We start from the raw sequence: 14,608 nt of genomic DNA, 5'->3' as shown, positions 1-14,608 counted from the left end.
TTGTGTTTCAATCGATATCATTCTCACTAAAAATAAAGGGTGGGACAGTTGTGGCATTCATGTAGTTAGAGTTAGAATAAAACAAAGTCGTATTTGGTTGAAAATTATCAAAAATGACATATTTTTCCCATGAATTGAACACATGATAAAAATCAAATGAAAAGCATAATTAGGTTATCCACAACCATTAATTTTATTATATTATAGATATATTAGGAAGTTTTAAAATTAGTGTAACTTTAAAAAAAAGAAAAAATTAAAACGAAGATTTTACCTCATACCCCTACCTTTATCTTTATACCCTTACATTTTATAAAAAAATACAATATTTTTTCTTATATATTTTTAACTAATTTATTATTTTATTTTTTTAATTTTATTTTGCGTACCGAAAGACTTTGCAAAAGAGTTTCGATAGTGATTTTTTAAGTATTTTTTAACTTTTTTGTGTGTGTATCAGAAGACTTTGCAAAAGAATTTCGATAGTCAATTTTTGTGTACCAGAAGACTTTGCAAAAGAGTTCCAATAGTCATATTTCAAGCATTTTTAAAACTTTTTTGTGTGTATTGGAAGACTTTGCAAAAGTGTTATGTTAGTCAATTTTTGTGTACCGCAAGAAGATGAAGTTGAACGCAAAAGATGAAATTGAAGTTCAGTTAGAAGTGAATTAATTGTGTTTCAATCGATATCAGTCTCACTAAAAATAAAGGGTGGGACAGTTGTGGCAGTTGTGGCATTCATGTAATGAGAGTTAGAATAAAACAAAGTCGTATTTGGTTGAAAATTATCAAAAATGACATATTTTGCCCATGAGTTGAACACATGACAAAAATCAAATGAAAATCATAATTAGGTTATCCACAACCATTACTTTTATTATATTATAGATATATTAGGAAGTTTTAAAATTAGTGTAACTTTAAAAAAAAGAAAAAATTAACATGAATTATTTTACCTCAGTACCTTTATCTCTATATCCTTACATTTTATAAAAAATACAATTTTTTTCTTATACATTTTTAATTTATTTATTTTTATTTTGTGTATCGAAAGACTTTGCAATAGAGTTTCGATAGTGATTTTTCAAATATTTTTTTAACTTTTTTGTGTGTACCAGAAAACTTTGCAAAAGAGTTTCGATAGTCAATTTTTGTGTACCGGAGGACTTTGCAAAAGAGTTCCGATAGTCATATTTCAAACATTTTTAAAACTTTTTTGTGTGTATTGGAAGACTTTGCAAAAGAGTTTTGTTAGTCAATTTTTGTGTACCGCAAGACTTTGCAAAAGAGTTATAGTAATCATTTTTTAAAATATTTTTTAACTTTTATTTTGTATATCGAAAGACTTTGCAAAAAAGTTCCGGACAATTTTTGTGTACTCGAAGACTTTGCAAAAGAGTTCCGGTAGTCACTTTTCAAGCATTTAAAAAAAATTGTGTGTACCAGAAGACTTGACGAAAGAGTTTCGGTAGTCAATTTTTGTGTATCGGAAGACTTTTTAAAAGAATTTCGATAGTCATTTTTAAAAATACTTTTTAACTTTTATTTTGTATGCTGCAAGACTTTGCAAAAGAATTTCCGTAGTCAATTTTTAATATTAACTTTTATTTTCTGTATTGGAAGACTTTGAAAAAAAATTGGTTGTCAATTTTTGTTTTTTTTTTATAAAAAAATTAACTTTGCAAAAGAGTTCCGGTAGTCAATTTTTATAATATTTTTTAATTTTTAGTAAATAATTTATATGAGGATATTTTGATCAAAATAAATATAATATAGGGGTAGGAGAATAAATAATGAGGATATGAAGTAAAATTTTCAATAAACACTTTTAAATATTTAGGCCCGATTAACCAACTCGCCCCACATTCGCCCCAATTATTTAGTACATTAAACCGGACAAACTAGCTAATAGTGGTGGATATAAAATCATAATTCATCACATCAAAAATTGTGGATCAAACGACAAAATACATTATCAACACTTATAACTCTAACGACAACATACATTATTTCTTAAATATAAACATTAATATTTTTTTTATATTATTTAACTAATAATTTAAGAAAGTAACCATACATATCCGATTAAATGAATATAAATCGGGTCAACATTTTATATATAAAAATGAGAAGAATCACAAATTATTAATTTTAAAGATTAACGTTTACCATCGATAAAATTTTCCATAATTTTCAAGTACATTGAACAATTTTAATAATTTTATTTCATCATAAAATTTATTAGTTTTAATATATAAGTAATACACAAAATAATTAATTTCATTTTTTATTTATTAAAATTTCATTTTAATCTTATTATCACAGATATTTTTTTTAGAGATTAATTATTATACTTTATCAGCGTAAAACGTATTATATTGTCAATTCATCATCATCATTTACATGATTTTATTTGATAATTAAAATAAAAATTAAACTCTTTCTAATATCCAAAGCCTAATGATTAATTAGCGTAAAATTATTTCATTATATTTCACTTAAATTATTTCTTTTAGAAAGTTTTAATATATTTTTATCTTAATATTATTTGTCATTATCCTAACACAAGGTTCTAGATATTTTATGTTATTTTATATTTTATAAATAAATAATAAATAAATTTAAATATAATAAAAAATTTATAACATTTTCTTTATTAATTGAGTAATAATTTCATAGATATTAATTTAATAAAATAAAATAAAGTAGTTATATATATTTTCTATTAAATAAATATAAACTGCGTTAACATTTTATCTATGAAATGAGATGCAAATTATTAATTTTAAAATTCGTTAAAATTTTTCATAATTTTCAAGAGTGTTGAACAATTTTAATAAATATATTTCATCATAAAATTTATTATTTTTATAGATAAATAATATACAAAATAATTAATTTTATAATTAATTTATTAAAATTTCATTTTAATAATATATTTTTTAAAGATTAATTATTATATATTATTAGCATAAAATATTTTACACTCACAATTCATTACTATCATATATTTGTATTATTTTATTAATTAAATTATTAAAATAAAAATTTAATTCTTCCAAAATGTATAATTAAATGACAGTATAAGACAAATAAAAGTAAAATTATATGTTAATGTATTTTAATTAAGTTATTTCTTTTATTACTAGAAATTTCTAAATATTTTTTCGTTAGAACTTTGATAAATAAAAAATTATTTTATGTCATTATCTTAACACAGAATTTTTGATTATTTTATGTCATTTTATATTTATAAATAAAAAGTAAATAAATTTAGATAATAAAATTAACTATTTTACAATAATATCACTGACATGCCACATTTTTCAAGAATTTTCATATCATTTTATATTTGATATTATAAAAAAATAAAAATTCCAATTATCCAATCTCACTCTCAGCGAGTATGATTCAATCACACTCGCTGAGGTAATTTTCTGTTTTGTTCTCATCAAAAATTATCAACGGTTGAGATTTTCCCTCTCTCCTCATATGTCCCACCTAAGGGAATGAAAAAAGCGAAAGAGCAGTGTAGCGAGTGGCACATTCGTGATGTCGCGTTATTGAGTTTCTTCCCGAGTCACTCGGTGACTCATTTGCTCATTTTCATTTCTCTCGAGTTTTTCTTGAGAGAATAAAACTCTTTCATCTTCTTCGTATTCTCTCACTCTCTCATCACTCATTCTGAAGCGGTTTTCATTTTCTTTATACAATTTCAATAATTCTTTTCTTTTTGTTTTGTGTAATTAAGTCGTTGCATGAATTTGGTCGATTAAGCGAATTTTTCTGTGTTTTGTCCAGAGGTTGAAGAAATTGGTTGATACAATTGGAGAGGAAGTTCACACGTCGTCCATTTTCGTGAAGGTGAAGAGATTCATCTGTTGCATGTTAGTTTCGGGTTTCTTGTAGGAAATTTGATGTTAATTTGAAACTGATGAATGTTTTGGTTAGTTTAATTTAGGGTTTTTGTGATTTGTGGAAATGAGAGTAATTCTGTTTAGTTTTTTCAGATTGGTGTTTAGAAAAAAAAATTCTGAGGTTTTTTTGTTTTGGTCGTTTGATTCTGTTTTTTTTTTCTTTCAGAATTATATAGCTTTCTTGTGATTAGAAAGGAAAGCTAGGGATTATAAAAAAAAATCTGTTTTGGTCGTGTGATTAGAAAAAAGTTTCTGTTTTCACTTCTAGTGCATTTTTTATTTTACATTTGGGAGACCACTAGGGATTATAAGATTTTAGCATGTTGGAGTTCTTGATTAAAATTGAGTTTGGCTCCAGAGTTGATTATAACTTCAAGTTAATTGTGTTTGATGCTAATCTTGTTGCTTATGTGCTTAAGCAGCCCGAAGATTCGTCCTTTGCGAAATTGGGAGACAAAATGGTATGTTTTACTTACCAATTTAAAATCTTATCCACAATTCCATTTTTTCTTATTATTATTGCTTTATGGGTCCTTACTTATGAGTACCACTGTAATGTGTGGTTTGGGATACCAGCAATGTGGCTTTGTAGTTGTTTTATATGTTTCTGTGATAATCATGCGACATTTATTGCAGAGTGATGATTCTGGTCTAGGGAGTGGAGGTTATGATTGGAATACTGAAGATGAGCTTGAGATTGAAAGCTTTCATTCTTCCTGTACAACTGTTCCCTATGGACAGACTTCTGGGTCTCGGTCTCTAGAGGTAAGCTTATATGCACCTATTTGGCTTAGTTGGTAGAGCGGAGGACTGTAGTGGGTAATATTCCAAGTAGAAATCCTCAGTTAAGAAAGATCTCGAGATCAACGATTTGGATAAACGCATGGTTCTAGATAGAACATTATGGCAGAAGTTGATTCATAGTGGGATAAGACTTGGTTGTTGTTGTTGCACAATCACATGCATGTACTAATACATTTCTCTCTCCCGAAAGGAAAACTCATTTGCAGCAGGTCCATCTAATACCAAGGTGTTTGACTCTCTCATTAATATGGGATTTCATCCTGAAATGGTTGCCAAAGTAATTCAGGAATATGGTAAAAGCACTGCTTTACTCTATTTAAGTGTATATTTTGATTCAGAATGTTCACAGCTAATACTGCTTTACTCTATTTAAGTTTATATTTTGACTCAGAATGTTCACAACTAATACTGCTCTGACGAAATCCAGGTGAGGAAAATGAACATAAACTAGTTGAAGAGCTTCTCACATATCAAGTAAGTTGATATTTTCTTAAGTCTTTACTGTCAGCATTTTGATGTTGTCTCTCAGAACTATTATCAAATTATATCCAGTATGCACTATCCCCACTTTGAGGGTGAGCCTTGGCGCAGCAGAATGTTGCCGCTTTGTAATCTGGGCGAGGTCGCAGGTTCCAGTCTTGGAAATAGACTCTCAGTCTACAGGGGTCTCCCATTTTGTGGTGGTAAAGTTGCGTATATCTACTCTCCCCAGATTCCCCTTGATGGGAGCCTCATTGCACTGGATGCTTTCTATGCAGTATCCCGCAGCGTCGGGATCTAGGGAAGGGATGAGCCCAGTGTTGGTCTGTTGTAGACTTACTTACCTTGCATTCGCAAGAGGTTTATTCCATGACCTGAACCCTTGGCCAGACACAAACAGCAACTTCAATTGTTGTCACAAGACTGTTTCTTTTTTAGTAGCATCTTTATCAAAAAATTGTTTGCAGTTTTAATAATTTTGATGTTAAATAAGAAGTTCATTCTTTTTACATTGATATCAAATTAGTACTAATAAATACACTCTTCAAACATAGAGAAATATGTATTATTTTTTTAAAGTTATGTATCTTAACTTGTTTGGTTTAATGTTATGATTTCCCCCTCTCATGAAGAGGATACCAATTTTTTATTTTAATATTTTTAGGTTTCATTGGACATTTTTGAAGAAATAGCATCGGCTTTGAAGTTAATTCTTATTATAAGTTATTCTGTTGTCTTGGGATTGGGTATTGGGGCTATTTACATGACCTTTAGTGTTCACACCATTGAGCCTTTTGGTAGATATGGGTTGTTGACCCATAATAGATGACCACACTTCAGGAGAACAAGGCTAGGCCCATGAAATGGTGAGTGAATCACAGATAAGTGAGAAGGTTAGAAGTCTTGAGTCTGGAGAGTAAGAATGTGCCCGGAGAGTGAGGTAAGGAAGTTAGTTATACCAGAAATAATGAGGAGAGAAAGGAATATAATTCTGTTATTGGTTAGAGAATTGATCAGAGGTAATGTTTCTCTTCGTAGGGAGCCATTTAGCTAGGCTAGTAGTAGCCCTTTCAGATGTTCTTTGTATTCTGTTTCATATCGTAATTGCCATTCCCTAATTCAATACTGCATCAGTGGTTCGGTTTCTATTTCCATCGATTCTACTACCTTGATACAGTTGAGATGATAATTACCAATCTCAATGATATCCGTAGGTCTGTGGCTGTGCTTGCTTTAATTTCTTTTAAGAGCTTGCTTGCAAGATTGCCATGTTTTTTTTTGTAGGCCTGTGGAAAGGCAAAACAAGCAAGTCGCTAATATTATGTCGACATGTGCTAATATACATGCATACTTTTGGGGGCGTTATTCATTAGCTCCTTTCTTCCCCTGTTTCACCTATTTGGTTCTTTTTGACCCTGTTGTAGCTTTTTCTGTAATTTTCAAAGTACTATTTACATGTTTAAGCAACTTTGGTTGCCAATGTCATAGCTGTCTTTGTAATATTCGTTTTTCTTCATGTTTCCAGGAGCTAGAAAGGTCTTCTCAGCAGCAACAGCAAGTTGAACCAGATCCCACCTCTTCAGAGTATGCAGCGAGCTCCTGGGATGATTCATCAGACAACGATGATTCATCGGATGAAGTAAACACTGTTCATTGTGCTTTGATGTTTTTGTTTTTCAAAGTTTTCTACTTGATTCATCTTATCATCATGCTATTTTGTGTCCTTAGTGTCATCTACTCTGATTGTTTCTAGTCTGCTGTAGGGTATGCAATGATGGTCTTGATACTTTTTTTGAAACATTAGATAAATTTGTATGGTTTGTATTTCTTTCTTGGGCAGATTCTGAGTAACTTAAATTTCTCTTTCACCTACTTCAATGAAAAATGAAAGTATCTTTGTCGTGTTTCCACTTGCTTTTAAGTTATAGGCTATGTATGTTGAGTTTTATGGGTTGATTGTTGTTTTTTTGCAGGAAATACCAAAATCCCTTTCTAAGAATGATAATACATTACTATCCCTGGTAAAAATGGGATTCAATGAGGAGGAGGCTTTAATGGCGTTAGAAAGATTAGGTGCGCTACTGATTATTGTATTTGTTCTAGGCTTTTAGATTTTTAATTTTGCAAAATCACTAGAGCTTTTTGCTTTAATTGGTTCTTGGTGAATATTTCACTATCTTCAATTGATTTCCAATACCTTGGTTTCCATCACTTGGAAAAAACAACTTGGAGCCATTTTATGAACTTTATAACAAGTACTTGTAGGAAAAAAGTTGAAATGACCTTGTAATTACTGAGTTTTTTTATTAGTATAAACTGAAATCAGACCATTTCATTTTCCTCACTGTTCTTGTAAATACTATAGGTCCTAACTCCTCACTTGAAGAGCTGGTGGATTTTATCAGTGTTGCTCAACTGGTAAAATCTGAAGATGCCCTTCTGCCTCCTGAAGATAAGGTAGTAAGTTTATGCGTATATTTTTCTGATTTTTTTCCTTACAATGATTTGATCTACCACTCGTCTATGACATTTAAAATTACTCCTGGACAGCCACAATGCAACGGGCATGCAAAACCAAGAAAGCGGACTCTTTATGAATCTGAAGTGCTGGGGAGAAAAAAGCCAAAGGTCTTTGAGAAGAGAACATGCGAGGAAGATGATGAGGCCCAGGCCATTCATCTTCCCAATCCAATGGTGGGGTTTGGGATTCCCACAGATCCAAACTCCATTATTACACATAGGAGACTGCCTCACGATGCTAACGGCCCCCCTTACTTCTATTACGAGAATGTGGCGTTGACCCCGAAAGGTGTTTGGCAGACCATTTCTAGGTTCTTGTATGACGTTGAGCCGGAGTATGTAGACTCAAAATATTTTTGTGCTGCAGCCAGGAAAAGGGGATATATTCATAATCTCCCCATTGCGAATAGATATCCTCTTTTACCTCTTCCAGCTCGCACAATACAGGACGCATTCCCCCTATTGAAGAAATGGTGGCCGTCATGGGATCCCAGAACCAAGCTAAATTGTCTGCAAACGGTACACGCCAGTGCAAAACTGACTCAGAGAATCAGGGCAGCGGTAGAACAATTACAGGATTTTGACGATCCTCCTGAAAATGTCAAGAAGTATGTTTTGGAACAATGTCGGAAATGGAATTTAGTCTGGGTGGGCAAGAATAAAGTTGCCCCCCTAGAGCCCGACGAAGTAGAAATACTGTTGGGCTTCCCTAAGTATCACACAAGAGGTGGTGGAATTAGTAGGACTGACAGATTCAAGTCACTTGGAAATTCTTTCCAGGTATGAAATACTTTCTGATATATCTGTTATTTAAGAGGCTTAGTTAGTTATGTGGAGTCAGTCAGTAGAAATAAATAAAGCATGAGAGGCTTATTTAGTGGTAATTTGTGTACTCTTCCGTTCATTGGTAACAATACATTCTTTCTATTCATAATCTAAATCAGTTTTTAATTTCTATCACGAGGTATCAGTGCCAGGTTGTGTTTACTTTCTCTATCCCACCCTAATAATAAATATCTAGGTGGAATTATCTATAAGAAACATCACAATAGATTCTGATGGCAAATTAGTGTTTTGCTCTATAAAAGAAACTTGTGGTTTATGCATTTAAGTTTACAGTGTACAATTCTCTTTCCTTAGATGTTCAATTTACTTCAGGTTGACACAGTGGCATATCACCTATCTGTTCTGAAGGAAATGTTTCCTGATGGGATCAATGTTCTCTCTCTCTTTTCTGGAATTGGTGGTGCAGAGGTAGCTCTCCATAAACTTGGTGTCCTTCTAAAGAATGTAGTGTCCGTTGAAAAATCTCAAGTGAATAGGGACATTGTTAGAAGTTGGTGGGAGCAAACTAATCAAAAAGGTAATTTGATTGATATGGATGATGTGCAACAACTAGATGCTGATCGTTTGGAGCAGCTGATGAGCACATTTGGTGCTTTTGATCTCATTGTTGGTGGGAGTCCATGTAATAACCTGGCTGGAAGCAACAGAGTAAACCGGATTGGACTCGAAGGCTCAGAATCAGCCCTCTTTTATGATTACTTTCGAATTTTAGACCTGGTGAAAGGTATGACACCAAGATTTCAATGAAATGGTCTATAGAAGTTTCCTTTTCAAATTATGTATTAATTCCAAACATGTAGTATCCTCTTATACAACTTCAACAGTATGCAGACACTTTTCATCCCATTTTTGTTGTCGAACAAGGAAAGACAACGGTACTAAATAATTTTTTCCTTAATATTTCTGAATTTCAGTTTACTTATCTATATCAGTACTTTGTTTATGTTTATGTTTATGTGTCAGTACATCTAAAAATGCTAGATGGATCAACTAGCTGATCTTTACAGTGAGACAGATGAAAGATTATAAACCATTGTTAGAGGTGTTTTCAGTATTAAAAATATCCAGCGCTGACCTAAGGGGTTTCTGTTTTTATTATTTCTTACAAAACTATCGCATTGTTTTCCTTTCTTTCATTGTCTCATTATTTTTGACAAAACATGAAAATAAGTTCCAAAACTCACAACAATCATTTTTGTTTCTATTGAACTGCCTTAAGCAAAGCGATACCCATTTAATGTAAATGTCTGTTTGGTTCTACATCAAAAGAGAGTCTCAAACGTGCGTTTACAGTGGCAACCACAATTTTTAGTTTAGTAGATGATTGGGTATTATAAATGTGAAGTTGGTTTTTCTAGCTTCCACGTCTAGTAAAGTTTAGGGGATTTCTTTTCCCACTCTTATGGTGTGTATCAGATCTCTGAAAATTCAAAAATACTCCTAGGATTTTTAGAGATGCATTTTTGAACGTCTCAGACAATTTTTGCTAAAATTTGGTTTGATGATGTATTTTTGAAATTTTTTCTTCATGTTTCTCGGCAAAAATGTTGTCACAAGTTTGTATTTTGTATGAATCCAAAATTATTTTAATTAGACTAACATTGTTATTATTTAATTCAAATATTAATAAACACGAATATTGTAGAACAAAATAATGTTTTAATTAAAAAAATATCCAACCCATATTACGAACAATGTTCTCAAAGTATGGTTAAAAATACAAGAACATCCCAAAATAAAAATAAAACTATGACCTGTTGCATATGTCTAATTCTAACTCCATAGCTCTTCCTCTGTTGTTGGTAATCAAAAAACATTCATTGTCTCGGTAAGAATGAAACGTGTTAGGACAACCGCATCATCGCCATTTTTCTCAAACAATCTAAACTTTATGTCCTCATACGTAATCCGAATAATATTCTGACATATCGGCAACACGACATGGTCATTCTTGGCCTACTCATTCTCCAGGATCTCCTCGTGAGCAAGCCTAGGTGGACGTCCAAAAGTGTTCGGTGTAATGACAGGGTGTGAGACATTATAAAACCAAGTCATGTAACCATTCGCATAAGACCATTGATTTGTGGCTTACATACTCTGATACTCCTCTGATATCATATGACTCTCGTAGTCCGCCAGTATGTCAACAAAATGTCTGTAGATTATGTTGTTAGGAGCTGACACAAAGGGGGATCTCAAAATGATATGTACATATTCAAATTGATGCATGCATCACTCTGGCAGATAGTTGCACATCAGATTTGCCCCACATATCAACCATTCAGAGTAAAATGAAATGGGGTTGAAGATAACAGTGTCTCGGTGAGTGTTGTATGGTGTTCAGTCGATGTCATCGTGTTGAGTTCGGTTAATATACATACACAATCGTACAACATCATTTCCTCTGTGCGGGCAATATAGGCAAGCACGTGACCAATCCTCGGTATACTTTAGCATACGAACAAATCCGTGGATGCGGTGAAAAAAGTATTAGTAACAAGTGTAAAAAAATAATTTTAATATTAATAATGGCTATGAAAATTATTGTCGGTGTGGTGCAGAAATCCGTCATTTGTTTTGTCGTCCAAAGAGAACCTTCGCTCAACTTGGAGTAAGATATATCAAATAGGCGGCCCCACAATTCCACTCGTGAGTGGTCGGCAAGTCGATAACATACTTAAGGTATTCCACATCGACGTAGGTTGCACTTTTGTCGACAAAAATGATCGTGCTAACCAAGAATAGTATGAAACACCACAAGGTACACTCATTGTGGTAGGTAACCTGCAGCTCATCACCATCGGCATTCTCAGTCAACCCCAAGTTTTCTCCATAAATATTTTTCAAGTAAGGAAATTTTACATGTGCACCTCTAATGCTTTCACACTGCATCATGACATCTATTGGACCCTCTCCCAAATAAATGACCATTATCTCTTGGGCTTCATCATGTTTGATTCTGGAATGATCAAGTAACCTCCCTTTAATGGGAAGCTGTAGAAGGCAAGTAACATCATCCAAGATGATTGTCATCTCGCAATTGGGAAGCGGAAAGATGGCGTTTTCTTATGTCATCTCTCAGCAGAAGTCCCCAACATGCCATGGTTAATAGTCTTGTATCTGGAGCAACACATGCCTGCAAGACCAAAGTAATGAAGGAAACTATGAAATCAATAATCCTTAGGTTGATAAAGCTTTAGAATCTTTATGATATGGTTAACAGACTTCAAACAATCGCACTCATGTTAAAACATAAAAAAATATATCAGTCGTAGGGCAAATGTTTAAAATATATAAATAACAATCGTTAACAAAAATACCTCTTCAGCCCAGACATGCTCAACAACATGATCTCTATAATATATCGATAATGAGGTGTCAGTGGACCCTCCTGGAAAAGGGTCTGCAAGAGGAGTAACGCCATCATGTGCAGGAGCAGGAGCTTCCTCCCAGAGGGGAGACGTGCCCCTGAAATGAGGATCCATGTGATAAACGGCTCCTATAAGTAAATGTTTCTCCCCTAATGAGGCCTATGGATGGTTTCTCGCCTAACTCATATCTGCTCACTCTAAAGCCTAACCCTTTCGTTGAACAGATGCGTGCTGGGTCTCACGGCCAAGTCTCAGTTTGTTGTCGTTGTTTGCAGTCATTTTTCTGAAATAATACGAGAAAAATACATCAATTAACATCCAGAAAAGTTTCGGATATGCATCTCCGAAAATCAGTAAGGATGCAATTCAGAGATGCATCTACGAAAAAATTCGTGCTTGCAACAATGATAGAAATTGACATCAGTCTTGTCCTAACAACCAAAAACGCAACCAAATCCATAGTGCATGTCTCTAAAAGCTATCAATTACGAATTTGACTATTACCTAATGCAAACATAACAAACTATTTTACCTAATACATTAATCAAAATTCAAAATAAGTTAAACGAGAAACTTACTTAAAAAAAGTGTTGAGGATGAATGAATGAAGTTAGTTGGGATTGAAATGCTTGAAGTAGAAGTAGTGTTTATCCTTGAAGAAACTTGAAAAATGGACTGGATATATGCTCTTCACGAGCTCCAATAATATCTTTAAAAAATTCCAAAAAATGAAGAAGGAGAAAAGGGAGAGTCTGGAGCGGTTATATATACATTAAATATTTTCAGAGATGCATCTCTGAATTTTCCCTTGGATTTGAAATTAAGGGTTATTTCGGAGATGCTTCTACGAACAAACCCTAAAACAAATACGATGATGCATCTCCGAAATAAATTTTGGAAAAGTGAGGAGACAGTACGTGGTATCACGACTGAGTCTTAGTCCGTCGTCGTTGTTTGCAGCCATTTTCCTGAAACAATACGAGAAAAATACATCAGTTAGCATCCAGGAAAGTTTTGGATATGCATCTCCGAAAATAAATAAGGATGCAATTTGGAGATGCATCTACGAAAAAGCTTGTGCTTGCAACATTGACAGAAACGGATACCAGTCTTGCCCTAACAACAAAAAACGCAACTAAATCCATACTGCATGTCTCTAAAAGCTATCTATTATGAATTTGACTACTATCTAATGCAAATATAACAAATTATTTTACCTAATACATTATCAAAATTCAAAATAAGTTAAATGAAAAACTTATTTTAAAAAGTGTTGAGGATGAATGAATGAAGTTAGTTGGAATTGAAATGCTTAATGTTTATCCTTAAAGAAACTTGAAAAAATGACATGATGTATGTTGCTCACGAGTTACAATGACATCTCAAAAATAAATCATAAAATGAAGAAGGAGAAGAGGGAGAGTATGGCGCGGTTATATATATGTTAAATACTTTCGGAGATGCGTCGCTGAATTTTCTCTTGGAATTAAAATTATGGGTTATTTCGGAGATGCATCTGCGAACAAATCCTAAAACAAATACGAATATGCATCTCCGAAATAAATTTTGGAAAACTGAGAAAATAGTACGCCCGAAGATGCATTTTCAATAATTGTGAGCATTTTTTATTTTTTGTCAAGCGTCTCAGAGAACATATAAAGGTAGAAAAAGAAATTGTGTAAATTTATATGTTTGGTTTCCATTTTGGATGAGTCAAAAATAATTTTAGAAGTGTATAATTTATTTTGACATGTTTGTTTTTTCAAAAATATAATTGATTTTGGATTTAAAATTAATTATAATTGAAAATAGGATTTGTAGTGTGTTTTTTTAAAATGTCATTTAAGTTATTTTTTATTCAATTCATTTTTAATTAGACCCAATTCTACAAAAAAAAAACAATTCATTAAGAATCACTTCTCATTGTTGCATAACCAAATACATGCTTAAAATTGTTGGACCCAAAATTAATAGGTATTTTTTCAAGTTTTTATGCAATTCCTTTTGCTGCATTTTCATTTTTGTTTGAAAAAAATTAGATGGTGTGATAAACAATTAATAAAAAGTTAATAATTTTTTGATTTTTCAAAGTCTGCTTTGTTTTTTTAGTTGAATTGGTGTTTTTTCTGAAAAGGAAATTAGTTTTATATAAAATTAAAACCCACAATAACATAAAAGTAGTTCTAAACACATTAAAATATATTTTGGTAAATATGTCAGTAGAATCAATTTTGAACTAAATGATTTAAACAGTAGTTTTAAACACATTAAAATTTATTTTGGTAATTATGTCAGTAGAATCAATTTTGAACTAAATGATTCAATGAATGTGAATCTATAAAAATTATTTTTGCACTAATGAGTTTAAATAAATAATGTTTTTATTAAGATCAATTGAGTTAAAATTAATTCTTGCCGCACATAATGCATTAGTAGTGTGCGTTAAGTCTGAGTTCCTAAAGAGGTTCTAACCTGAATATTTAAAATTTTGATATTAAAAAGTTTGTTACATTTTAGATATAAGAGAGAGCTATTGTTAGAATGTAATCTGAATTTTTAAATTTCAATATTAATAAGTTTGTAACAATTCATATATATATATATATATATATATATATATATATATATATATATATATATATATATATATATATATATATATATATATAT

At 31.9% G+C, this 14,608-nt stretch overlaps 1 protein-coding gene across 9 annotated transcripts; it reads left to right on the top strand.

Moving 5' to 3' along the window:
• The first annotated feature begins 3,493 nt into the window (after positions 1-3,493).
• Positions 3,494-9,467, top strand: LOC127119316 (DNA (cytosine-5)-methyltransferase DRM2). 9 transcript variants are annotated; one of them, XM_051049586.1, is made up of 12 exons: positions 3,522-3,692; positions 3,802-3,887; positions 4,340-4,378; positions 4,554-4,682; positions 4,912-5,014; positions 5,149-5,195; positions 6,727-6,840; positions 7,175-7,274; positions 7,567-7,658; positions 7,752-8,010; positions 8,089-8,501; positions 8,880-9,467. In XM_051049586.1, exons 3-12 carry the CDS (start codon positions 4,376-4,378, stop codon positions 9,312-9,314), a joined length of 1,695 nt encoding a protein of 564 aa, XP_050905543.1. In that variant the 5' UTR covers positions 3,522-3,692; positions 3,802-3,887; positions 4,340-4,375; the 3' UTR covers positions 9,315-9,467. The 9 variants fall into 9 exon arrangements, with proteins under 9 accessions (XP_050905500.1, XP_050905536.1, XP_050905521.1 ...); XM_051049543.1 differs by having other exon boundaries at positions 3,494-3,656; positions 3,802-3,864; positions 7,752-8,501; XM_051049579.1 differs by having other exon boundaries at positions 3,494-3,656; positions 3,802-3,864; positions 4,337-4,378; positions 7,752-8,501.
• The last annotated feature ends 5,141 nt before the right edge of the window (positions 9,468-14,608 follow it).

This window comes from Lathyrus oleraceus, chromosome 1, assembly GCF_024323335.1.
Source record: "Lathyrus oleraceus cultivar Zhongwan6 chromosome 1, CAAS_Psat_ZW6_1.0, whole genome shotgun sequence".
In the NCBI taxonomy this organism is placed as follows: domain Eukaryota; kingdom Viridiplantae; phylum Streptophyta; class Magnoliopsida; order Fabales; family Fabaceae; genus Lathyrus; species Lathyrus oleraceus.
The sequence above is the reverse complement of the archived record's forward strand: the minus strand, read 5'-3'. Positions and strand labels throughout refer to the sequence as shown.

Coding starts and splice junctions, on each gene's coding strand:
- LOC127119316 (XM_051049543.1), top strand. Junction 6,841..7,174: donor ACGATGATTCATCGGATGAA/GTAAACACTGTT, acceptor GTTTTTTTGCAG/GAAATACCAAAATCCCTTTC. Junction 7,275..7,566: donor AATGGCGTTAGAAAGATTAG/GTGCGCTACTGA, acceptor TAAATACTATAG/GTCCTAACTCCTCACTTGAA.